Below are 27224 nucleotides of genomic sequence, written 5' to 3'. Positions count from 1 at the left end.
TCCAGGGGTTTGTCCCTATGTCGACAAACATAAAGTGAAGCTAAAGAGGAGGAAGCCCTCACAGAGGCCATTATTGCACCTTACCCAGTGACTTCTGTGGAGCATGTATTTAATTAGAGACATGACAAGGAGGACATGGGGGAGTTCAAATGCACAAGTTTGTCATCTGAAGTGGAAATCACACCCTCACCACAGGGCAGGCTGAACACATTAGCCGGGGGTCGGAAATTACAGAACATCTCCCAACCTCAATGGAACTCTGCATGCGCTTGCCAAACTCCTGGACCCACTTCCTGGACTCACTGAAACTCCTGTTTCCTTCACATTTGGGTAAATAGAGGGCTTTGTCCAGACATTATTATTGGCTTATTGACCAGAAATGTGATATTTATTTTGCTTCGTACAGTAGCATGCCAAATTTGATCTTATTAATTGATTTCTATCCTAATGGCACTTTTAAAGTTCATGGGATGTTTGGCAGAATGTCCCGTTCATTCTATCTTTTAAAAAATGTGTTGGGTTGCAGTACATTTGACACCGGTGAACCTCCAAAAATGCTTACATGGTTGAACATGGCTCAGTGGAGTGCCTCAGGGATCAGTTCTTAGCCCAGCACTTTTTCACTCTGCCACCAGTGAGGATATGTGATCACTGAATCAGGGGAGACAGATCAAAGGATCCTTTCTTTCCTATGAGACTTGTGTGCTTGCCCCCACAGTCAGCACATTAAAATAAGGCTCTTGGGCACAGCTTTTCCATGGGTGTAATATTATCAAAGATATTATATTCCTCCTCGAGAAATATGTAATGCATTTGTTGGGTGATTGTAGAACTGTGGGACATTATGAAAAGGAAAAATGGTGGAATAAAATGAAGCACAAAATAACATGAGGCAATATTTGAATTACGTGAAGGCTTTTAACCATCATAACACCCACATAGAAAAATACGAATTGCACATTTGAATACTGAAAAGGTGGAAATATGGACACAAACAACACAGCGCTTCCATCTGGGTGAGAATGAAATATTTCAAGCTCACTGCCATTGATAAATAAAAAGTGCTGTAAACACCAAAGGTGCTGTACTTCTATCATCAACAGTTGAATTGTAGACATAATTGCTCAGACTTATACACTATAACTATAGCAGCCTTAATCATAACCTGGTCCCCTGCCACATTTCAATCAGAACCTAAACGCAGCGTTAAGATTACAATCAAAGATTTGTATCTGTCATTAAACAGCCCTAAAAGAAAACCCCTTAATGCAATATCTTTATGGCTTGCAAAATGATGCCCTCGACATGGCATACTACAGGTCCACTGCAGTTTTCTTCATATCAAATATATGTGGTAGTGGAGGGTAAGGGTGGTGGTTTATGAGACCAAGAACTAATTTGTATTCCTGCAAAGTAAAGCATTTACGAGCTGCGCCGAAGCCTGAAACCTACTTACAGATGGGGGGGGGGGAAAGACCCTTAAAAATCGATTTACATGTCTCCTGCGATCACTCAACATCTCCAACAACTGATTCAATTTGCAGATACTATCCTCAAACAAAATGAATACACATAAAAGGAAGCATTATCACGCTCTCAACTGGATTGAGAATACTGGGAAGACAATGTCTCTCCATGTACAAGCTCTCCGTGTACAGTTTCTCGTCTGTAGCGCCTACTGTGAGGTGCCTTTGAAAATGTTACTTTCTCCTTCTTTTCTGTCCCATTGACTTTGTAAATACAATTCCCATTCGTCTCATTATCAAGCCACTAGCCCCGTTTATACCTGCCCGCTAACGTGCGTCCTTCATTCTGATCTTGTCCCAATTATGTCCTGATCATGCCCGTTTTTACATCAATATCAGTTCACAGTTTGTCTCTCAAGTGTCTACACCTGTCTACAAATGTGGGCACAATCAAAATGTGGACAGGATCAGGACAAAGGACATGTTGGAATGTGTACTTGGACACTGGAGCTGCATACATTAGAACTTGAACATGACAGTTGGTAAAGCTAATCCTTACGCTGCACCTCAGGTTTTTCTAAACGGAAGTTCTACTCGGGGTTTGAAGTTTGAAAGGACATCCAAGGAATCAATATTATCCACCCCCAACATGAGTGTGAAATGGATACGTACTTAAAGAACAGAACCCCACTCCAACTGAAGCAATTTGTCACTGTCCTCCTAAATCCTTTGAGGCTGGCTTTAAAGTTTCAGATGATTATTCAAAGGGATAACATACTGTGATCTGTATAATCGTTGTCATTATCTTATCTTGAAATGTGATCGTTCTTGTGAACGGAGCAATTCAAATGACATTTCTGTGCATGGATGGAGGCCTGATAAAGATGACAAAAACATTCCAAGCACACCACCCTCTCCGTTATTGTTTGTGGAAGCATGGAGTTGTTTTGCATGGTGATACAATGGTGACATCTGGTGGGTAAATGCAGACATAGTGATTTAAAAAAATACATATATATTTAACTAGGCAAGTCAGGTAAGAACAAATTCCTATTTACAATGACGGCCTATGAACAGTGGGTTAGGGGCAGAACAACATATTCTTAAATTGTCAGCTCTGGGATTCGATCAAGCATCCTTTCGGTTACTGGCCCAGGGCTCTAACCACTAGGCTACCTGCCGATTTTGGTACGATATGGATTTTCTTTAAGATATGTAGGCCTATATCAAGGGAGATCTACTAATCAATAACATTTATATATGAATGGACACTAAGGCTCTTGCAACAAACAAACACAAATCTACATATTTCTATATCTCCTCCAGTCCACAGAACAAATGTCTGTGCAATGTTAGACAACACAAGTGGGATATCTCTCCAAAATATGACCACGATATTGTGGCTGAGGAGCTCTTATACCTGCAACGCACATGTATTCCACCGAGTTGGCTGATTGACATACACACGTACAGTATATCCCGGTGCTGAGACCCGCTAAGCACAACCGGCCAGGGAGATGGAAATTCAGAGCTTGTTGGGTAACAGAAGGCCCTTACATTCTACTTATCAACGAGGGGTCCGGGGAAAATCCCTGATAGAGCCTGGATGACAATTTAAAACCTCCAGGTATGATAAACAAATACAGACACGCAATAGATCCACTGTCAGCGTTAGATCCTTGCCATTCACAAACGGATTTGAAAAGAGGGACTGCTGTTTCACTGGCTCGCACTTCCTGGTTGTACAACATTTTTTTTGTTGTTGTTGTCATACAGTGCTTCAAAAAGTAAATTAAAAGGACTTTCACTTGAATTTATTCGGCCCTTGCCTGCATAATAAAATAGATTATTCTACTGTGCAAAGACTGTGTCTACTTAAAGACTGAGTTGAAAGAAAGCCTTGAAACTATGTTCCAGTCATTTGAATGGAAATACTGTGAATAGAATCTTATGAACAATACATTTGCACTGTATCTGTCGTTCTCCCATTGAGTTAACTCCTCGCTTTCATTCCCGTTCTGTCTGCAGCTTTCAATGAGGCACATGTCTGTTTTGGATTACGGCACTCTTTCATCCTCTCATTGACTGCTGCATTTGATCTTTATTACTGGGCCTTGGCTTTACAGTATGTTGACAGATTTTACGATTACATGTACTGCAGGGTTGTGCTCATGCACCTTTTTTTTTTAAGGAAACAGGCTACATTATTCCAGTCCTTGAGGGGGTCCAAGGTAATCAGATTACGGGATTTCACTTTTGATTCTGAGACGATAGCTGGAGAAACATCTGTTTTAAGATGTCTACAAATATGGTGGTAATGTGTTTAGATTCAATAGCCATGACGATCAAACAAATTATCACTGTGATAAGATGATATTGCCTGTGCTTTTCCAAAAAGTACACAATAAATTGTGCACATTTGGATTGAAAAGTCACAGAAGCCAAAGTCAACGCTCAAATAACAGAATCTGCATGTTGCTTGAGGTGTTTAAAAGCATTTAGCAGCCAAGAAATGTAGCCAAATAGTAATATATATTGTCAAAGGAGTACATTTTTGTTGGTTTGTTTGGGTCTTTGAACACTGAGCCATCTGAAGCATTTCTGCTAGGCCGGATTTCCAATATTAAGAAGGGGGATCGCACATTTTTGCGTTTGGAGTTGTTTTTTTGATCGTGGACTAGACTGATTGGATTTTAAGACTAACTTATTTATTTTAGATTTGAACTTTATGAACTTTATTTTGGACTCTAATTTTTAATTGCATGTTTTACTTGTCTAAAACTCTGATTGGTGACAATATGCTTCTTTTGCTCTTCATAACACTTTGTCTGTTTTGTTTTTGTTGCTCTAATATTGACACAGTATTTCCTTGAACTTTAAACTTGTAACTCAGTTTGAGATCCAATCTGATTGTTACAAGAGGTAAGACTTGGGTCAATTGGTCATCTGGTTTTGGATTGAAAACCGGCAACTCTGAAGTAAAAGATGAACACATCAATCTGAGCTAAAAATGTTTTGCATAAACACAATAACAAGATGATTTTTTTTAAATATAAAAAGCATCCTGCCAGCTTCAGGCTTAAGCATAATCAAGTTAACTGGCTGGCTGGCAGGGCAGGAAAGACAGCGTGGGATGCTAATCTGCCTTGATACTGTTAGTCTATGTCTGTTAGGCTACTGGAACACTGAATGGGTGCGTGCATTGGCTGTCGGTCCATGCTGTCTGTGCCAACCTTCCCCTGTCTGTAATTCAATTAAGACGGTTGAGTCATGTCCTCTCTGATTCTGCTCCACAGCGATGTCCTGATCACGACCTCATTGTGCAAAAAATGGTCATTGGTCACATACGACTGCCACAATTGAGTAGACAGTTATGGTTGAAAATTAAATGTTTTAGATGTCATTCAGACATTTTGAAGATATATTTAGTCACTGACAAGCTCATTTTTTTAATTAATTAAAAAATCGGTTACACGCCATTTACGTGTTGGAGTCATTAATCTATTGGAGACATCTATTCCGTCACTTAAGAATTCAATTGGAACGTTATTAACCTGCAGTATATGCGATATTTTATCTGCATTTTGCCTTGTATCATCACCCATAGGTGGAGTATCATTGTCCAAAACATTAAGGCTGCTTGATGATTAAATTAAGACACTAGAGGGCGCAATGTACCCATATGTAAAATACACCGCATAAGAAGACACATGACACTGATACATTTCCAAATTGCAATCCTGTTTCGCATTTTCATCGTTAGGAGTAACAACAAACATAAAACCGTTTGCGATGCATTACGAACATCTCTGTTTAAAACGTGTGACAATGAGAAAGGCTATTGGTAATCTTTCTATTCAGAGTTTTAAACTAGATACCTTTCTAATGAACCTGGCCTATGGGATTCAGCTGGGTAAATACATTCCAGATTGAAACCTTATAGGCTGCATTTGTTATCAAGTTACCGGAACGTGATAAAGTCAGAACAATGTAACAAAATGTAGGCCTACATTTAGGCTACTTTGATGAATGACCACATTTTGAAGTAACTATATTAAAAGGAAATACATTTTTTTAAGACAAAACTTCTACAACACATTTTAAGTAGACCTGTGTTGCAGTTATCCTAAACCTGTCACTTGTCTCACATGCCACAATGACTGATATTTGCTTTGATTGACATTCGCTTCTACAAGCCACGACAAAGGCTCCGGTTTACAATAGTAAGGAATGGCAAGTAGGGCGAGCAGAAGCACTGTTATCCAATGGGATTACAGGTGGGAGGGAGTTTGCCTAACTCTAGTTTTGTTCTAAATTACTAGGGACCAAAGCGTATGGCTGAAGCTTCTGCACCGTTATTCCATGGGACATTGCATTGGTAGCCTACAGCTGAGATATTTGTGCCTGGCTTTCCCTATTCTATCAATACAATTATTGAATTACTTTTAACTTTTGGATACACTTTTGACAACTGAGAGGAGATATTCACATGTATGTTTCACTTTTGTATTTCCTATGCATCGGGAACTTCATTGCGCAAATTAACCATCCCGAATTGCCGCTCACAGATGCGTTTTGCTACATGGGAGCGCAGTGGTGAAACTTCATTGACAAGCAAGGGGACAGAACACTGCAGATTCAATTACAACATCAAGATATTCTAACACGGGACAAAATAAGAGTCTAACTTCAGGGAACTCAAACTGTGGAAATATCCTTAATCATCGCTGGAAATATGAATAATTAGTGCATTTTTGGAATACAATGCTTTAGTGTTGGCCAAACTCGAATAAAGTTGATGCATCTTCGTCATGGACTTTTTCTAATAAAGGTGGACTGGGATTTTGACCATGGCGTTTACAGGTAGGGGCTTAGGCCGGTTCCATTTGATTTTATTAATGCTATGGACTTTGTCGCAATATTCTTCATCCAGTCAAATCCGTCAAGAGTTTCGGGTATTGGAGGAGCAACCGATTGGTACCTACGTGGGAACGATAGAGACGAAGCCCAGCTTCGCCTATCGCTTCAGTGAAAACCACAAACTTTTTGCAATTAACGGCACCACTGGAGTCATTTACACCTCCTCTGTGATTGACAGGGAAACTTTGCAAAGTAATGTCATCAATGTGGTGGTCCTCTCCAGCCAACCTACTTATCCTACCGAAGTTAGGATTGTTGTACTGGATATAAATGATAATTCGCCAGTGTTTCCCGACTCATCAATTGTAGTTTCGTTCAAAGAGGACGCCAGCAGTGGCAGACAAGTGATTCTGGACACGGCTACAGATTCAGACATTGGGAGTAATGGAGTGGATCACACCACCTACAGAATAGTGAATGGCAACGAGCAAAGGAAATTCCGTTTGGATATTACAGTCAATCCTAGTGGAGAGGGGGCATTCTGTCACCTCGTTTCAACTGGAGGCTTGGACAGGGAAGTAACTCCCTTCTTCCAACTCTTGATTGAAGTAGAGGACAAAGGAGACCCTAAGAAGTTTGGGTACATGCAAGTAAATGTAACTATCCAAGATATCAATGACAACCCCCCTATGTTTGATCATGATCAATATCAAACGAGTGTTTTTGAAGACACAGCAGTTGGTTCTAGTGTTCTGCAGATAATAGCATCAGACCGAGATGAGGGCGCAAATGCAGATATCAAGTACTTTTTAGATGAGGGAACACCTTTTCAAATCGACCCCAAAGCAGGGACCGTCATTATAAAAGAAAGTTTGGATTATGAGCGTAAGAAAGAATACTCTTTGACTATTCATGCTATGGACAACGGGGTACCTTCTCTGTCAGGTAGGTCAGAGGCCACTATCAAACTACTGGATGTCAATGATAATGACCCAGTTGTGAAGTTTAGATATTTTCCCACCACATCTAAGTTTGCCTCTGTTGACGAAAATGCTCAGATTGGTACAGTAGTAGCTTTATTGACAGTCTCCGATTCCGACTCGCCCACAGCTAATGGTAATATATCTGTCTCAATATTGGGGGGTAATGAGCAGAGACACTTTGAAGTGCACACTTCCCCAGTTCCCAACCTAAGCTTAATCAAAGTGGCTAGTGTTCTAGACAGGGAGCGCATTTCCTCCTACAACCTGACTGTGTCGGTATCAGACAATGGCAAACCCATGGCCAGGTCCTCTTTTGCCAGCCTGGTTATTTTTGTGAATGATATCAATGACCACCCGCCCATATTCCAGGAAGCCCTGTACAGAGTAGATATCAGTGAAGACATTCCAAAAGGCAGCTACATTAAAGGGGTCTCTGCAACAGATGGCGACTCCGGGCAGAATGCCAACCTTCGCTACTCCCTGGTGTCTGGAAACGGTTTGGGCTGGTTTGCCATCAGTGAAAACAGTGGTCTGGTTACCAGCGCCGCTTTGTTGGATCGGGAAGTAGCATCTGAAATAGTGCTCAACATCAGTGCAAAAGACCAGGGGCTGCAACCCAAAATATCCTACACTAAATTGATAGTCAACATAACTGACGTGAATGACCAAGTGCCCACATTTACACAGAGCACATATCATGTGTCCCTGGTGGAGCACTCTCCAGCCGGTGCTGAGCTCCTATTGTTGTCAGCGTCAGATGATGACCTTGGAGCCAATGGAACTATCCGGTTCTCTTTTGACCCGGAGACCCCATCGAATGTACAAGAGTTGTTCCGCCTGGATGTTGTATCAGGCAGGTTAAGCACAGCCACAGAACTGGACAGGGAGGACCAGGGGAGTTATTTACTTTACATCCAGGCTACAGACTCCGGTTGTCCCCCTCTCCACTCCATTGGTAAAGTAAACGTCTCCCTGAGCGATATCAATGACAATAGGCCAGTCTTCTACCCAGTCCAGTACTTTGCCAATGTGAAAGAGAACGAGCCCTCTGGCTCATTCGTAACCACTGTATTAGCCACAGACCCTGACCTGGGGAGAAATGGCACTGTAAAGTATATCATAACTGCTGGAGACACATCTAAATTCCACATTAATAGCAACTCGGGTCAAATCACCACCCAGGTGCCGCTGGATAGAGAGGAGAAGACCGCCTACCAGCTACAGGTGACAGCAGCAGATGGCGGTGGACTCCGTTCACACACCCAGGCCATCGTCACCATTAATGTCATAGACACACAGGACAACCCCCCTACCTTTAGTCAGAACGCCTACAGTTTTGTCATGTTTGAAAATGTGGGCATTGGCACAGTTATTGGCACTGTATCTGCCACCACTGTCGATCTGAATTCAAACATCACATATTTAATCACCTCAGGGGACCAGAGGGGGCTGTTTACTGTCAGTAGTGCAACAGGTCAAATCAAAGCATCCAGTCCGATAGACCGAGAGGAGCAGTCTTTTTATCAACTCAAAGTCATTGCCAGAGGTGGGGAGGTAACAGGCGAGGCCCTCGTCAATGTCACAGTGAAGGATTTAAACGATAACGCGCCCCATTTTATCCACGCCGCCGAGCATGTCAGTGCCGTGGAGAACTGGAGCACAGGGCACCTGATATTCCAGGCCAAAGCCTCAGACCCTGACGAGGGCACCAATGGCATGGTGCTCTATAGCCTCACGCAGAACCCCAAAGGCCTGTTCCACATCCATGAGAAACATGGGCTTATCACACTGACCGGGCCACTGGAGCTCACCACCAGCTCCTACCAGGTGGAGGTTCTGGCCTCTGATCTGGGGGTCCCCCTGCTCACATCCCGTCTACTGCTAACAGTCAGCGTGTACGATGTCAACGACAACGCTCCCGTGTTTGATCAGCTCTCGTACGAGGTCATTATTTTAGAGTCTGAACCTGTCAACAGTCGCTTTTTCAAGGTGGAGGCCACTGACAAAGACTCCGGCCTGAATGGGGAAGTGATGTATGACATAGTTGGCGGGAACACAGGCGATGTATTTGGGATCTTTCCGGATGGGCAGTTGTATATTAAAGCTGAGCTAGACAGAGAGGTCCAGGACAGATATGACTTAGTGCTGGTGGCCACAGACAGGGCAGTGGAGCCACTAAGTGCCAGTGTCAATGTCAGTGTAATTCTAGACGACGTGAATGACAATCGCCCCCTCTTTAACAGCACTAATTATCTGTTCCACTTTGAGGAAGAGCAGAAGAGAGGGTCACTGGTAGGGCGAGTGTTTGCAGTGGATAAGGACTTTGGCCCCAATAGTGAGGTCAGGTACACATTTGAGACTCCACAGCCCAACTTTGAGCTGAACGCCATCACGGGGGAGTTGACCAGTACTCTGCAGTTGGACCGCGAGTCTCTCATGAGACAGAGAGGCGCCACAGTGTTCAGCTTCACAGTCATCTCCTCAGACCAGGGGCTCCCCAAGCCCCTGAGAGACCAGGCCAAAGTGCAGGTTTACATCCAAGACATCAATGACAACCCGCCCAAGTTTACCAAAGACATTTACCAGGCCTCCATCTCCGAGTCGGCCCAGAACCTGACGCAGCTACTGAGGGTGTCTGCCGTCGATGTGGATGAGAGCAACAACGGACGGGTCCTCTACCACATAAAGGAGGGCAACGAGGAGAGCCAGTTCACCATCGACCGCAGCTCTGGACAGGTCACACTAGTGGGAAAGCTGGACTATGAGGCGACGTCCTCCTACTCATTAAAAATGATTGCTGTGGACTCTGGAACCGTGCCCCTCTCCTCCTCCTGTATGCTCAGCATTAGCATTCAGGATGAGAATGATAACTTTCCCTCTTTCCCCAAATCTGCCATAGCCGTGGATGTTCTGGAGAATATGAGGATTGGAGAGCTGGTGGCCTCTGTGACAGCCACGGACTCTGACTCGGGTCATAACGCTGACATAACATACAGCATCACAGCCACAAACAACCACGGGACATTTAGCATTAGCCCCAACACAGGGAGCATCTTCCTTGTGAAAAAGCTGGATTTTGAAACTCAGGCTTTTTACAAACTGAATATCACTGCAAGAGACAATGGGAGACCACCAAGGTCCTCAACAATTCCTGTGGTCATCCATGTCAGAGATTTCAATGACAATCCTCCTATATTTACCCCCGGTGACATTTTTAAATCCATTCCTGAAAATATGCCCCTCTCTGCATCAGTAATGACAATCACTGCTCATGACACAGATGCAGACATCAACGGACAGCTGGAATACTCCATAGTTCAACAGACACCCAGGGGAGGTCACTTTAGCATTGACCCCAACAGTGGGCTCATATGCACAAATAAGGAGATTGACAGAGAGTTCTCAAATCTCTTTGAGTTGACAGTTAAAGCCACCGACCAGGCAGTTCCTGTGGAATTCCGGCGCTTTGCCTTGAAGAATGTCACAATATGGGTGACAGATCTGAACGACAATGTCCCCACTTTCGTTTCCCAGAATGCTCTGGTCGCAGAGTCCACCATCGTCATCGGCTCCATTCTCACAACGGTGGTGGCGTTCGATCCTGACGAGGGCTCTAATGGCGAGGTGGAGTATGAGCTGGTGAAGGGAGACTCAGACACGTTCATCATGGACCGCTATAGCGGGGATATCCGGTTGGCTTCCCAGCTGGTGCCGTCTTGCCTTATCTACAGCCTGACCGTGTCGGCCACCGACCACGGCTCGGACAGGAAGACCTCCAGGACCGAGCTTACCATAATCCTCCAGGGTGCCGATGGGCCCGTCTTCTCCCAACCCAAGTACATCACCATCCTGAAGGAGGGCCAGCCTCCGGGTACCAACGTCATCTCCCTGGACGCCTCCAGCCCCAGAGGCTCAGCTACCAAGGTGGAGTTTTTCATAGTGTCGGTCCGCGGCGGCGGCAAGGCCGTGGGACGCCTGTTCACCATAGGCCGTCATACTGGAGTGATCCAGACCGCAGCCGAGCTGGACCGGGAACAGGGCTCTGACCTCTACCTGGTGGATGTGTACGCCATCGAGACAGACGCCAGTCAGCCCAGGACACAGAGAGCTGAGGTTAGTAGCCTGTTTATTTTTCTTCACTTAATAGAGTTCAATGGCTCCTTCGTATTGTGGTCGATTGCTGCCAGACAGCATAAATTGAACCCGTACAGATGTTGAAGTCGTTTAGTGGGAATAAATGAAATGAGATCAAGTTTTCGACTGGAAAACCCGGGAGTGAAAGGAAAGTGTTCAAGTCACACCTAGTCTACCTAGTGCATTCGTATGCACATTAATTACATTCCTCTTTTTTTTTTACTATATTGCTAAAAGTTCTGTGTTACATTACATCTAAATTGCCTTGGACATAAGTAGGCCTTGTTTTTTTGGCAAGATAATTGTATTGTTTCAGTTCCAAAAAAGGGCTGGCCATAATAATCCGTCTAGCGTTTTGTCTGTGTTTTCTGGGAAAGGGCCTGCGTATCCTGTGTTGTTGCTGTGCTCGTGCTGTTATGAACTTTGATATTCTTATCAGTGAATAAGAACGACACAAATCCAAATCAAACACTTTTTTTTTTTTTGTTGCTGCTCATTGCAGGCGTTAATCATGCTGGGTTGCTTCTTATGATGGGCTTCCGTGATAAATTGTTCTTGGTTTCTATAGATAGTAATCGAGCACATAATGAAAATATCCGGATGACCTAGTGCATGTAGACTATACTATACCAGGGTCAGTATTACGTTGGTGTTTGGAGCCTGAGGCTGTTTTGGTTTAAGGATGGTCCTGTTGTACTCTCCGCTACCACTGGGCCAGGTTCTGCTTGAAATAAGTGACCATCAAAATTGGGTGACCTCTTTAGACTCTGTGAAACGATTTTTTGGGAAGAGGAAAAAGGGGGGAAAATCTGGAAGACTGAAACCTAAGCTCTCTATTTCGTATGCATTATGTGATGCTGCACCTCTTGGGCTTCGTTTTAACTTTCCGTTGGGGGTGGAGTTAAATTCTCTGAAGTTGAGCGCTGAAACCCGAGACCCAGTTTTGGGTGGCTAAGCTCTAGCCACCCCTCAAATGAAAAACAAATGTGATTCTATAGACTGTATATGTGTTTTGGGAAATTTCAACTGGAACCAAGAATTCATGTTATTACAGGCTTGATGACACAGGTTTATACATTTGAGTTTTCTGAGTGCAACCAAAAAGGAGCCCAATGCTGCTTTTGACAGTTTTTGTGGATACCATTTCAATCATAACAAATACTGAAATTGAAATCCAATCCAATAATAGGTTATTTGGAGGCAAACTCAGATATGATTAAAATCAAATCAAATCAAATTTATTTATATAGCCCTTCGTACATCAGCTGATATCTCAAAGTGCTGTACAGAAACCCAGCCTAAAACCCCAAACAGCAAGCAATGCAGGTGTAGAAGCACGGTGGCTAGGAAAAACTCCCTAGAAAGGCCAAAACCTAGGAAGAAACCTAGAGAGGAACCAGGCTATGTGGGGTGGCCTGTCCTCTTCTGGCTGTGCCGGGTGGAGATTATAACAGAACATGGCCAAGATGTTCAAATGTTCATAAATGACCAGCATGGTCCAATAATAATAAGGCAGAACAGTTGAAACTGGAGCAGCAGCACGGCCAGGTGGCCTGGAGACAGCGAGAAGTCATCATGTCAGGTAGTCCTGAGGCATGGTCCGAGGGCTCAGGTCCTCCGAGAGAGAGAGAGAAAGAAAGAGAGAAAGAGAGAATTAAATTCACACAGGACACCGAATAGGACAGGAGAAGTACTCCAGATATAACAAACTGACCATAGCCCCCCGACACATAAACTACTGCAGCATAAATACTGGAGGCTGAGACCGGAGGGGTCAGGAGACACTGTGGCCCCAACCGAGGACACCCCCGGACAGGGCCAAACAGAGATTATTTGCAAAGAATTATGCTGTCATTTCACTTAATGTTAGTAGGGTCAAATGGGGATGTCAAATGCTCTCTCACTTTGCCTGCAGCACCACAGATACGAATCTCTTCAATGGAGGGAAATAATACACGTCACATTTCTTAAGTTTTCCCTGTACAAATCCTGTTCTCAAAGTCCAGTGAAGTTTTTCACCTTTTCAGTCGTCTGAGTGATGACTTTAACATACCCTATGACTGTCACACTCTATTGTTCATTCTTAAGTGTAATAGCTAAAGCCACTTTGATGGTTTTAAACGGACTTTCCTTTGGGTGAAATGGCCTTCTCGATTTGCCCTGCTTTAAAGCAGTCTCAGGTACTGCTCGGCAGTGTGACATAGGAAAGGCTAAGGTTTTGGGCTTAGACTGACACATTTCAAATCAAAACGTCATATTTAAGGGCCCTTTCAAAGGGCTCTTCGTATTGATTGTTAAAAAAAACGTTGACCCTCACTTTTCTTGTGCTTTGCACTGTGTACAATGTTTAGGAATGACTTAAACGGAACAGGATATATATATACAGAATGAGTAAGCCTTATCAATGATTGCTATCATAAACAACCTGACATGGCGCTAAGCTTGCTATGAAACAGAAGTTGCCGCTGAAACAGAAGTTGCCGCTGACTTGTCTTGGAAATGCCTCTTGGTATCTGATTAAGTTAGTATAAATACCATTGATTGTTGATTGGTTTCCGTCTTTTGGGATTTGGAGTTGGCTTTGATAGCAGAACATGATGTAACAACCTGCTCTCGCTCTTAACCTGTCAGCCAATATTGTTCAGGGTGTCTGGCCCGCTCTCTCTTTCTGTCTTTCACTCACTCTCTGAATCTTCCTCCATCTGCCAACCCCCCTCTCTTTCTTTCTTTCTTTCTCTCTGTTTCTTTTCATTCTCTGGCTCTGCATCTCCCTCCCTTACCCTCTGCCCTCCTCTCTCTCTCTCTCCACTCCCAAAACCACTCCCTCTCCAGCTCCAGCTCAATTGTTTTATTTTGCTATTGGTGAAAAATAATGGAGCTTTTAGGAGAGTGCCTGAAGTGCTACATCACTTATTTCCCCTCGAAAGCATTGTTCCTCCTGGAAATAAACACTGCCGATTCACAACAGTCCTTCCTTTGTTTTGCCTTCACAGATATAGTGTTGCTCCCCTCTGGCATTGGTTCAGTGGGCTCTGTTGTCTTATGGACTGTGCCAGCATCATTCACTGACAGATTTAGGGTTGTGTATGGGACCCCCTCCTTTCTGACAGAGGAATAGGGAGGGACTTGGGAGAAGTTTCGGATCATCTCACAAACTGAGGAGGGGAGCATCAGCATTCTGCCCGCTGGCCTGATGTTCTTGGACTGGACATAGCAACAGGGGAATACAGATGGCTAGATAGATGCCTCTTATTAGTGCTTATCTTACTCTAGACAGCGGAGTTGACCGACTTCTTTCATTTCTCTCTCTCTCCCATCTTTAGCTCCCTCAAACTTTCTGTCGCCCCCCCCCCCCTCCCACTGCAAGGCCACTCCAAAGCAAAATTAAACAAAGCAAAACCGTCTACCCTCTTGTAAGCGTTGAGACAGTTGGGGAAAGACAGTTTATTTATGTTATGCTGCTGTTTTAAGCAAGCTTATTGGGCGTTAAATGGATTGCGACTCAACCTAAAATGCCTTACCACGGTTGGCGTCACTGCAAATACTCTGAATACTTTAGCTGTGTTCGGATTGAGGTTGCCTAGCACAATGGAACCAATGGAATAGACCAAAAAGTACAAACCCCGTCCACCTGGCTCTCCCGGCAGGCTTGGTCAAACGCTCAACGTATTTGAAAGAAAACAAATGCTATTTGAACCCATAAACTCCTCTACCTTGAACCCTGAGGAAATGTGAGTAGGGCATTAGTGGAGTGCTTGATGTAGTGTAGAAGCACTATGAAACACAAAACCTCTACAGGCAGGTCAACAAGGTAGAGCGAGGGCTGCGCTGCCCTGATACCATATGATATGTTTGTTGGCGTGGGGGGGGATGAAGGGTTTCTGAGGCGAGCGAGACAGTAAATTCACGGGGTAAATTGGCTGGATATGTGTTTTGTAGCGGCCATCACCAGGGTTCCTCACAGCCTTCATGGAGTTGATGCATATGTTGGTCCTCCCATGGTGGTCCCGTCTGAGGTCAAAGTTCAGACAGGCCAACAGAGGATTCTCTCTAAGTGCCTGTGTCTTTTACGAGACAACCTATAAACCCTTCCTCACATACATGCAGCGGGAAAAGCAGACACACACACACACACACAGCTGCCCTATTATTTTGTTGTTAATGTTCACAATTAAATAGCTGGATTACAAGGCGCGAGGTCAAGTTCACACACAGTATCTTCCATGCCAGGACAGCAACACTCCAGTTTTCATGCTACCACTTTAAAGCACTTCCCCTGGAAGAATGACTCTAACTGTTACAATATCAATGCTGAGACAGTGATAGCATCGTGGGGCACGTCCGTGGCTGTCTCTGTCCAGAGACCTCACTTGTTTTCTGAAATGTTGAACTTTTTGTTTCTCTATCTCGCCCGGTTTCAAAGCTAACGGCCACATTGGCTCACAATGAGTGTCTGTTTAGCCACGATGATACCCTCAGGGCTCAGGTTGAAAAACAAGGCTGTGGGGTCGTTATCCAGACCATGTGTCACTATGTAGGCAAGTTGTGTCAACTAACGTCATGACACCCTCCCCTCCACAATATTCCCACTCTTTTCCTATTCTTTCTTCCTCCCTCTCCCTCCCGTCTCTCTTTCGCTCTCTCCCTCTTCCACTACAGTATATACAGCAGAACATTTGCAAACACATCAGCGCATCAAACAAATACATATATATATATATATATATATATATATATATATATATATATATATATATATATATATATATATTTGTTTGATGCGCTGATGTGTTTGCAATGTTATGCTGTATATACTGTACAAGATATACACACACACACACACACACACACACACACACACACACACACACACACAGTGGGGCAAAAAAAGTATTTAGTCAGCCACCAATTGTGCAAGTGCTCCCACTTAAAAATTTGAGAGAGGCCTGTAATTTTCATCATAGGTACACTTCAACTATGGCAGACAAAATGAGAAAAGAAATCCAGAAAGTCACACGATTTTTAGCATTTTTTATTAATTTATATGCAAATTATGGTGGAAAATAAGTATTTGGTCAATAACAAAAGTTTATCTCAATACTTTGTTATATACCCTTTGTTGGCAATGACAGAGGTAAAATGTTTTCTGCAAGTCTTCACAAGGTTTTCACGCACTGTTGCTGGTATTTTGGCTCATTCCTCTATGCAGATCTCCTCTAGAGCAGTGATGTTTTGGGGCTGTTGCTGGGCAACACGGACTTTCAACTCCCTCCAAAGATTTTCTATGGGGTTGAGATCTGGAGACTGGCTAGGGCACTCCAGGACCATGAAATACTTCTTACAAAGCCAGTCCTTCGTTGCCCGGGCGGTGTGTTTGGGATCATTGTCATGCGTAAAGACCCAGCCACATTTCATCTTCAATGTCCTTGCTGATGGGCGGTTTTCACTCAAAATCTCACGATACATGGCCCCATTCATTCTTTCCTTTACACGGATCAGTTGTCCTGGTCCCTTTGCAGGAAAACAGCCCCAAAGCATGATGTTTCCACCCCCATGCTTCACAGTATGTATGGTGTTCTTTGGATGCAACTCAGAATTCTTTGTCCTCCAAACATGACGAGATGAGTTTTAGCCAAAAAGTTATATTTTGGTTTCATCTGACAATATGACATTCTCCCAATCTTCTTCTGGATCATCCAAATGCTCTCTAGCAAACTTCAGATGGGCCTGGACATGTACTGGCTTAAGCAGGGGGACACGTCTGGCACTGCAGGATTTGAGTCCCTGGCGGCGTAGTGTGTTACTGATGGTAGGCTTTGTTACTTTGGTCCCAGCTCTCTGCAGGTCATTCACTAGGTCCCCCCGTGTGGTTCTGGGATTTTTGCTCACCGTTCTTGTGATCATTTTGACCCCACGGGGTGAGATCTTGCGTGGAGCCCCAGATCGAGGGAGGTCTTGTATGTCTTCCATTTCCTAATAATTGCTCCCACAGTTGATTTCTTCAAACCAAGCTGCTTACCTATTGCATATTCAGTCTTCCCAGCCTGGTGCAGGTCTACAATTTTGTTTCTGGTGTCCTTTGACAGCTCTTTGGTCTTGCCATAGTGGAGTTTGGAGTGTGACTGTTTGAGGTTGTAGACAGGTGTCTTTTATACCGATAACAAGTTCAAACAAGTGCCATTAATACAGGTAACGAGTGGAGGACAGAGGAGCCTCTTAAAGATGAAGTTACAGGTCTGTGAGAGCCAGAAATCTTACTTGTTTGGAGGTGACCAAATACTTATTTAAAGTGTACTTATGATGAAAATTACAGGCCTCTCTCATCTTTTTAAGTGGGAGAACTTGCACAATTGGGGAGCTGACTAAATACTTTTTTGCCCCACTGTATATATATTATTATTTTTTTACATAAATTCAATAGTCAATAAAGAAATGTCATTGGTAATGAACGCTCTGAGCACCACATTAGGTCAACTAATGTCGACCAAGAGTCAACCTCAGACGACAGACTGGCCAAACGTTTCAAAACGGTCTTCAATAATCATTCTCCTTTCTCTGTCTGCTGCCTATCTCTGCTGTTTGACTCGGTCGTCTTCCGGAGAGAGAGCACACGTTTTCAGTTGGAATAAGAAATGAATGTGGCGGGAGCTCCAAAGAGCTATCATATGGCCTTTTTTATTTTTAACTCCAGAGATACATTTCTCTGGTTCTGTGGATTTGATTGTCAGGCCTCATCACTCCTCGCATATGTTGTCTGAACACGGAGGCTGAGCTAGTATCATGCCCACTGGGGGACGCCCTGCTGCTTTGGACTCTGGGACAATTGATCAAACAACAACAGGACCGGAGGCTTAATGAGTTTGTTCTCTTGACCGGAACCTTGATGAGAAATGCTCCTATCGAGTGCACAGGAGGTTGGCGGCACCTTAATATCGGGAGGACGGCTTCTTGGTAACGGCTGGAGTGTAATAGGTGGAATGGTATCAACTATTTCCCCCCCAGAAGCCTCCACTCATTTGATTGGCCAGCAGTCCAGGAACTCCGGTTTACTGGGTGACTTTGAGTAGAATGTCTTGACTGGCTTTCCGGCGTAGGTGTTACAGGTTGTTAGCATCCAGCCGACATTGAAACTGGTTCAAGCAGATAGGCTGTCTTCGGGTGTTGTTTACTTTATTGACGTTGCATTCACGTTAGTATTGTGTAGTACTAGGATCTACAATATCTAGTCATCTGCAATATAGGTATTGTAATAGCTGTGCTGCTCAAGTCCACCTAACTTGCCTGGTCTATGAAGGAACGGTTAAAATTTGTTTCCAGCAAAAAGATTCCACTACTTAGGCTAGTAAAAAGTTAGAGGAGTCAGACCCAGAGTGTGCTTGGGAGATTGGGAGGAGGGGAAAGTCGAGAGGGGAGTTGATTTTGGCACATTTTCACTGCAGTAATAATGGTTTCCAGCTACGGAATGATTTGTTCTACACGTGACACACACACACACACACACACACACACACACACACACACACACACACACACACACACACACACACACACACACACACACACACCAAATGTATACAGCTCCCCCGAAGCCTCTATTGTTTTCTCTGGACAAAAGTGCACTGCAGCAGTACCTTTAGGCACATCTTCATTTCATCTGGGAAAAAAAAGGCTTTTAGGGATTTCGATTGACAGACCCTATATCACCACCCTGTATCATCAGCACCAAGTGCCATTAAAGGAATTGCAGGAAACGGGATGTGCGTTTTTTTTTTTGCGCCCTCTGCAAAGTCTAAACCCCCTCCTCTTTTCTTTGAGCCTGCGGTTAGCAGAGATGACCCCAAGGCAAGAAGGCTATCTCCCACAGGCAGGCAGATAATTGAGGAGCAGAGAGAGAGAGAGGAGGGAAGGGAGGAGGAGGAGGAGGGGGGAAATGAGGTTTGAGCTGTGAGAGGGGGTCAGAGCAAGCTTCAGCACCATCAGGCCTAGAAACAAGGAGGGATAGATTGGCACCAGAGAAGAAAGTTCACGTTATTGTTGTCTTCCCTCTTATTTTATGAGTTTTCCATCAAGAGAGGGGGAAAAAGTGCAGAGCATACTGTATCCTGGCTGGTCGAACGGTTTTGACGGGAAGCGTGATTTATGTTTTACCTGTTTATTTTCAATTATGTATGGCGTAGTGTGCGTGTGTGTGTCTCTCTAGAGTGCCTTGAAGCATCTCTCTAAACTCTGGAGAACACTTTTTTTATTAGGTTTCATTATACATGCACACCAGCGTGTAACTGAATAGTTGTGCCTTGTTTGGCACTTGAAAAAAAGAGGAACTTCTCTTGAAAATATGTTGGCCTTTTCATATCATATCTTACATAATGCAGTATTCAAAGTGAACTGAATTCAGCAGACAACTTTGGCTCATGAGATATTTTCAAATTCCGACAGCTATTCTCCCAAAACAAGTTTGTGGTGTCCAAGAGTTACTAAAAAGGATTTGCTTGTGTTTTAAGGATGGCAGCACGAGTTCCATTCAAATAGTCTCATCTACATTTTTCTAAATCTAAACAAATGTATTACATTTGCACGGCAACAAACAAAACTTGCTTTAATAATAAAACAACACTTTTGTTTACACAAAACTGAAGTCTCCAGTTTGAGAGAGAAAAAGAGCTCTCCTCTTTAGCTGGCCATTTCGGTGAGTGCGGCCCCCTCTGGTAGGGCTGGCTAATTGAAAACATCTGGGTGTACATTTTTTGGGGCAAGCGATGTTCTGGCCAGCCAACGTGACTCAAGCTCTCATTTTTGATTGGGTACCTGAGCAGCTCTCTCTGAGCTTTGTTGTCAGGCAAAAGTTCTGCTTTTATTAAACCTGACGATATCTCAAGGAGCAATGGGAAACGTTTAGCTGTTTGTGCTCTGTACATCGGGACACAGAAACAGTTTCTCTGGTTTCGATTACACGCATTGACATTGTGCAAATGTTACTCTTCCCCCCCCCCCTCTCATCTGTTTCTCCTATGCAAATCGCTGGAGTGGCCTAATTAGACCAGCTGTGCTGTATCTGATTCCTTTACCGTAATTTAGTCTCACGTTGAATGTTGTCATATTTGCCATTTAGCTGTGTGCGCGTGTGCAGTTGTGTGGTTAAGTCAAGAATCCCCTGTATTTTGGCCAAAGTTGCATACAATGTCCAACAAGCAAAATGGAAAATATGCTGGCTACTTCATACTGAAACACTGTGTTCTGATACCCCCCTGGTGATAGGGACGTCCTCATGAGGTTTGCTCTTAATGGGAGTAGCTTCCCTGAACATCATGCACTGTAGTCATGCATTAAAAGTGACCCCATACAGTATGTACTTCGATCTACTCTACAGGTCTGTGCTGAACTTGCTCTGTGGTAGAACACACAGCAAAAACCTACAAGTCCTGGTGCATTGAATTTGTGTCATTTCTCTGCAATGGAGCCTCCTCTCCATTGGAGCCAGGTGATTTATCAAGATCAGGCCAAGAATGGGATTTCCTTCAATATTTGTTCCTCTACCGTATAAACAGACACATACTCCCATTGCGGTTGAGTCTTCATTCCGCGTGTTGGCGTGAAATGGATTACGTAAAACTTTTCATTAACATGATTCTGGTCACGCATAAATGAGAGGGAGACGTATGAGTTGGCTCAGTCTTGGTCTGATAACGAGTTAATTCCCTGAGGGAAGGTGATGAACGTTCACACCGCAAAGGGTCAGGTTGCCAGTGAACGTAGCGACGTTTGACTTGCCCTTGGCAGAGCCTGCAGAATTTGCAGAATTAGCGGAAGCAATGTCCCTTGGCAGCTGAACCACTGCGCCAGCTGTGTGTGTGTGGTCATTCTTGCGTGTGTGTGTGTGTGTGACATGGCCCTACAGTGCTGGAGACCCTGACCTCCCCATGACGTCTTTATGCATCTGAGACGTGTGACAAGGCTGAGACGCTGTAAATAATGATGTGGTTATTACGTCCCATCACGCCTCGCTGCAGGCCGGCCTATGAAATAGCTCCTTGTGCTCCTTTTGTCTCTGATTGGTTGCCCATGGAGCAAGTAACGTTGTCGTACGCACATCACATTATGCTCATACTCAGGGCCAGGTGCTGGGTGGAAACGTTATGAACTTTATAAAGACCTACTCCTTATTCCTTATACATTGATGATGTCATCCTGACATGTGTTTCAACTATGTTGTTTTGTTTATGGTTGCCTTGCAGAAGTTCCCTTTTCGATTGAGTAAAAGCACAGGTATTTACACCTTTCTAAGTCTTCAAACCTTTCAACATTGCATTCTGAGTGTGTGACAACTTAAAGTATTACAATTGTTTGTACGTTCTGTAGATTTAATCATTGGAATGTGTGTTCCTGCTAGGTTAAATAGCGCACATGCTAGTTATCCCCAGGTTGCTACTCCATATATCATTCATATTCATTTTTTTTATTTCATCTTTATTTTACTAGGCAAGTCAGTTAAGAATTAATTCTTATTTTCAATGACAGCCTTGGAACAGTGGGTTAACTGCCTGTTCAGGGGCAGAACGACAGATTTGTACCTTGTCAGCTCGGGGATTTGAACTTGCAACCTTTCGGTTACTAGTCCAACGCTCTAACCACTAGGCTACCCTGCCGCCCCTCATTGGCTGTCTATTTCCGAGGTATGAGGTCTGGCCACAATAGTAAACGCACATCAGATTCAGATTTATCTTTAAAACCTAATATACCATCCTACTGTCAAGTTTCTCGTAAGCAGGCCAACAAGTGGTTGCCCTAGCTTGATGTCTTGGCATTATCGGTCATATGGAGTCAATCAGAGAAGGCTCGTGTTTTCCCCCCTCTGTCTGTCAAATGCCCTGTCTGACCCCTGCAGTAGGTTTCATAGCAGCTTTAAAGACACTGTGCTGTTTGGCATTAGAGCCATTGGGGACTGTGGTGCTTCTTAAGGTCGGGATTGTAAACGTGCCTGCCTCTAAGATTTGCAAAAACTAACAGGGGAAATGTTTTTCAGTGCTAATCTTGGACATGTGGTTTTGACTATGCTGTTGTCGTGATGTTTTCACCCCGTTCACTTACGCAACTGAATAGGACTTTAAGAGGAATTGTGACATGGACCTACAAAAGCATTCGGTACGAAACTCTGTTGCAATGTAGGCTACTACAATGTTTGGCGAAGTATAAATTATGCAAAGATTATGCAAAGATTATGCAAAGAACAAGCCGTGGATACAGTAGCAACCTTCCACCTCATTTTAGATCCACTTATCTTCAAAAAGACTTATTTTTCCTGCTCATTAAGCATGCTAGTCTTCGGATATCCCATTCATATCATTATTACATAAATTAGCCTCTTGGATCATTATCCTGTTGTTGTTGTTGATGTTGTTTTTCCACTCCGCATACATCATTTTGAGTACCACTTTAATTCATTTCTTACCCGATTCAGCTCTAATAAAATAATCCCAGGATGATTAATTTAGGGTGGTATGATTAGGACAAGCAGCAAAGATCAGAAGCTCTTTTTAATCCTTAGCACCAATGTTAATTCATCCTCCCCCCTCAACCCCTGCCTTTTCTCTCCATAGCTTCATAATAGTCAATTCCGCGGTCTGGTTTTTATTCTTAGCGATCACTAGACCTCCATCGGAGTTGGATGGAAATGAGGCTGGCTCTCTCCGTCGCTGGGGATTTGCTGGTCGGATGGATGGATGGATAGACTCATCTGGAGGTCTCCTCTCCAGGCCTGTGGCTCGTAGGCCATTGAGAGGAGATTACATAGCCCAGTCGGTGGTTGTAAAACGCCGGCCGCCCTGGCAGACACCAAACGGGACTCGCAGGAGTCCTTTCAAACATCACTATTGTTAGCCAGGGATTATGCTTTGAGTTGTTATCCCATTAAACACTGTAATGGTAGCTATTTTCTGCTTAGGATCCAGAGATTGTTGGGGAGCAAAACATTCTGGAATGTTCTTGAATCATTTATATGTCATCGACAATCTGTAAATAAATAGCAGGATTAGATATTCATAAGTCATTATTTTGTTTCCAGTTTTAGACATCAGTATTCCTGCTTGTTTTCCGCCAAATCCAATGAAATATGTTTTATTTGTAATATATGATAATATCGACTGGCAGTTAAACATTGTAGAATTAGCTGTAAGTCTCTTACTTGACATAAGAAGACCTTGTTTAATATTCTTAAAGCAGTGGGAATGGATAATTTGCTTAACTCCAGACTGAAAATGGAATTCCTTGGAAAGTCAAATTCTTGCCATTTTCAGGGTAATAATTTTTTCTCCTCTCAAAGTGAGCGATACGACTCTCTTTCTTTTCTTTTTTTTATTAAACTCTGCCGTCAACAAGGCTTTTCAAAGTAATGCTCTTAGCAGGTCATTAAGCTTTTTGAGAGTTTTTCTGTAAGTTTGCCCAAACACTAAAACCCTGTGTCTTTCACTTCTGATTAGTGACACTTTAATAAAGTCGTTTAAAGTTCAGTGGTCTGAATTTCCCACCTTTTTCGAATGTTTCTATGGTCACAGGGGAACGACCTGCATTCAGGCATCTATGCCATCTTTTAAATGCAAATCCTTTAAAAGTAACTGTGTAATTCTGTGTATTGGGGACTCTCCCGACTTGGCTGCGAGAGAAAGTGTTTTTAATTTTTTTTTATATAAAGCAACCGCGGCTGTTTTTCTTTCTGTCTTCTTGATCTGACAGCAATTGACTAAACCAGCCCTTAAAGCGTGACAAAAGCTTGGCAAAATCTTTACATTTATTTTCCTTTTTTCACTCTCACTGCTGCACTTTCCTTGGTCGGCCAAAGGTAGACAAAAGCTGTCTCTCTTCCACTTGATTGGGTCGTAAGGCTGAAGTGAATGTTTGGTTGAAAATCTTCTTAACATTCCCTGCATTTTGTTTTTCCTCTTCTGGGGAAGCCAGGAAGACTATGTCGAATCAGCCACAATCAAATCATTTACGGTGAGCTCACAGAGAAGGAATTAATGCATTTTATATTGGTTCCCTCCGTTGGAAATGATGGCTGTCATCCACTTCACAAGGGGAGCAGGGAAGCAGGTCATTGACTTGATTTTCATGGGAAGGCTGGTTCGGCCATTCAGGGCCTGATAGGTCCAGTATTGACAGCCTCGGAGAGGGGAGGTGAGCACGCCGCCTTCATTGTACCATGGTTTGCTGATGAAAAACAAGAGAGGTCCAGAGACAAAGCGCTCAATGGGAACAGTAGCCCCTGTGTCCCCGCTTCTGACTGCTGCCGGGGCTTGTGTCTCCCATTCGGCTGAAGTGCTACTCCCCCCCCCCCCCCCCTTCCTTTTTCACTCACTCTGTCAAGTGGCTGCAGAGGTGTTGCAGTCGCTCTCCCTGACACTGAGTGCAGAGGTTGTGTTTGCCTTCCTCATTTATAGGGAACTTGGCATTCTTTAATGAGGTTGTACTGTTCTCTGGCTAGACTAGCCGTATGTGTATCAGCTCTTCTTCTCAGACACTGGCACTAGTTTCCAGCGAGTTACTGTTAGCCACCGCTCACCTTGGCTATATTATAGTTTGGGTTATCAGTCCAGGTTTATCAGGCCAGACTTTGAAGTTAAGTGGTGGCTCTGTTTGCCTTGGATAAATACATTGGTTTGCTCGGGGCTTTGGGGCAGGACTTGCGATACATGAAATACTATCTAGTAAATGTTTTGATGTTTTAGGAAGTATCTTTATCTGATAACAAGATAAGGGTTACATATATTCTCTAATATCTCTAATATATATTGTAGGCAATCAGAATTACTTTATTATTGAAAAATACCTTTTTTTATAATGGGGTACAAACTCGATACAATTGTAAGAAGTTGGTCTACTCTTCTCACAAGTGATCGGCTGCATGCCGTTTTCTATTACCAAAGCTGCATCTTTGTTCTTGTCAAACAAAGATTAGGATAATGGTGTTACAGTAAACAAACGGGGAGAGTTCTGAGATTATAAGAGATGATAGAGGATGACAAGAGATCACATTATTTATTTTTTTTGGCGGTGGGGTAAACCAAAGGGCTTAAACCTTGTGTTTTTTAACTGAGGAGGATAAATAACCATGACTGTGTGGGATGAACTCTGACCCTCCCTGACAGGGCTTCCGACCTCTCGGGACACTCTTTGACCTTTTTAGTTCTCTGGCCAACCCGGGAAACTGCGCTTCCCACTGACAACCAATCAACACAGACCCTATTCCCTTGCTTCCCTTTCATTCATTTGGTTAAAGTTATTACGACCCAACTGATAGCAATTAGAGGCCATTCAAAAAGTCACATTTTCAAAGAGAAATAGTTTGGGAGAGAACATACCACATACTATTTCAACATCCTAGGTCCCTGTAAGGTTTTTTTTAGATCTGAGGACCACAGTGGCATTGTGGACTTGAAGGACACTGCCCCCCCCCCCCCCCACACACACATCCCCCCCTACCCCCACCTCCCACTCCCACTCTGTCTAAGAAGGGGGTTCTTTTGAAGTGTGGATTTTATGGAGAAGTGTCCCCCCCCCAAAAAAATCTGTCGATTGATGTATTGAGCCTGGCTTTCAAATGGGGATATAGTTCTCTCTATTTGGTCGTGAGCTCTTTATCATAATATACTGTATAAGGGAGTGCTTCCCTCTGGTATGTAAGGATTTGAGAGGGCTGGTCATGTGCTGGACTGATTAAGAAGTTGGTGGTGACCCAAGGTTAAACCCTCCAAGGAGGGGGTGGGGGGAACACGAAAGCAGAATGAATCAAGCAGTCCGAGGGAGAAGCTAAAGATGGGTCAAACCCAAACTGATCAGGAAGATGTGAAACTTCACCAGGACACGAGGGGTTCCTTTCACCTTCCACCTTTACTGTCCCTCTGTCCATTTACTTCGAAAAAAGGGACTCTGTTTTAGATAATACCATTCAAACTGAACCTCAAGCCCCTTTTGAGTTATCAACGAGGCCCATTTTTCTAAACACTATTACTCTCTTCTTATCAAATTCCATTAATCGAAGATCACCTCTCGCTTTTTTTTATCCCTCCTCCGGCTATGGGTGTAATTCAAGTCACAGCCGGGTTGTGTTCGTAGCTGTTTTATCTCTGCAGACGATTTGGACGTCCTGAATGGTGACAGGTTTGCCAGCCAGGCTGTTGCGGTGCAGTGCGTCTGTATTGAGTCTAGCCTGTTTTTTTTCTCTCCCCTTTTCCAGTGTCTGATGGGAGTCAGACGAGCCAGGGCTTGAGTAAGTACAGAGGCCAGCTCTGTGCTCAGGCGCTGCCCGCGCTAGTGGCACAGCCTGGGACGGCCCAGATTATGTGTTACCAGGCCGAGATGTCACAAGGTGATGGGGGCTTTTGTTGCCTTCCAAGGGAAACTTGGTCATTCTTTTGCACTATTCATTATCATCAGCATGAGGCGAACGAACGACACGGCCAAAGAGAGAGCATCATGGACGTGCAACCTCTGTGCAAATGCAGTTGACATGCTCATTCATTTTTTCCATTCATTTTGTTGTTACTGGCCAGAGACAGGGGCTCAGCTAGGAGCTCTTTTTTTTTAGGATTTCCGCTTTCTTTCTGACAGTTAAATGAGTGCTGCTGTCCTTCCTGGCAATGCATTGGCATTAAAAGTCATTGACCCGTTTTGATGGTTAACGCGACCCAGCTGAGCGACGCTTGTTTCTTCAAGCAGATGTCACGGTATGTTGCGTTTCATTTGGAAAAACCGTGTTAAAGGCTAGTTTATTTTAACTTAAATCGTTATC

The 27224-nt window shown here is 43.8% G+C and overlaps 1 protein-coding gene across 1 annotated transcript in view; it reads left to right on the top strand.

Annotated features, from left to right (window-relative positions):
* Positions 1 to 5835: 5835 nt before the first annotated feature.
* Positions 5836 to 27224, top strand: part of LOC135545942 (protocadherin Fat 4-like) — a 98720-nt gene continuing 77331 nt past the window's right edge. Inside the window, exon 1 of the mRNA XM_064973943.1 lies at positions 5836 to 11422. Coding sequence (XP_064830015.1) covers positions 6317 to 11422 — 5106 coding nt within the window. The 5' untranslated portion in view covers positions 5836 to 6316. The remainder of the gene's footprint in view (positions 11423 to 27224) is intronic.

The sequence above is a fragment of the Oncorhynchus masou genome, chromosome 9 (assembly GCF_036934945.1).
Source record: "Oncorhynchus masou masou isolate Uvic2021 chromosome 9, UVic_Omas_1.1, whole genome shotgun sequence".
NCBI classification, from domain to species: domain Eukaryota; kingdom Metazoa; phylum Chordata; class Actinopteri; order Salmoniformes; family Salmonidae; genus Oncorhynchus; species Oncorhynchus masou.
The sequence above is the reverse complement of the archived record's forward strand: the minus strand, read 5'-3'. Positions and strand labels throughout refer to the sequence as shown.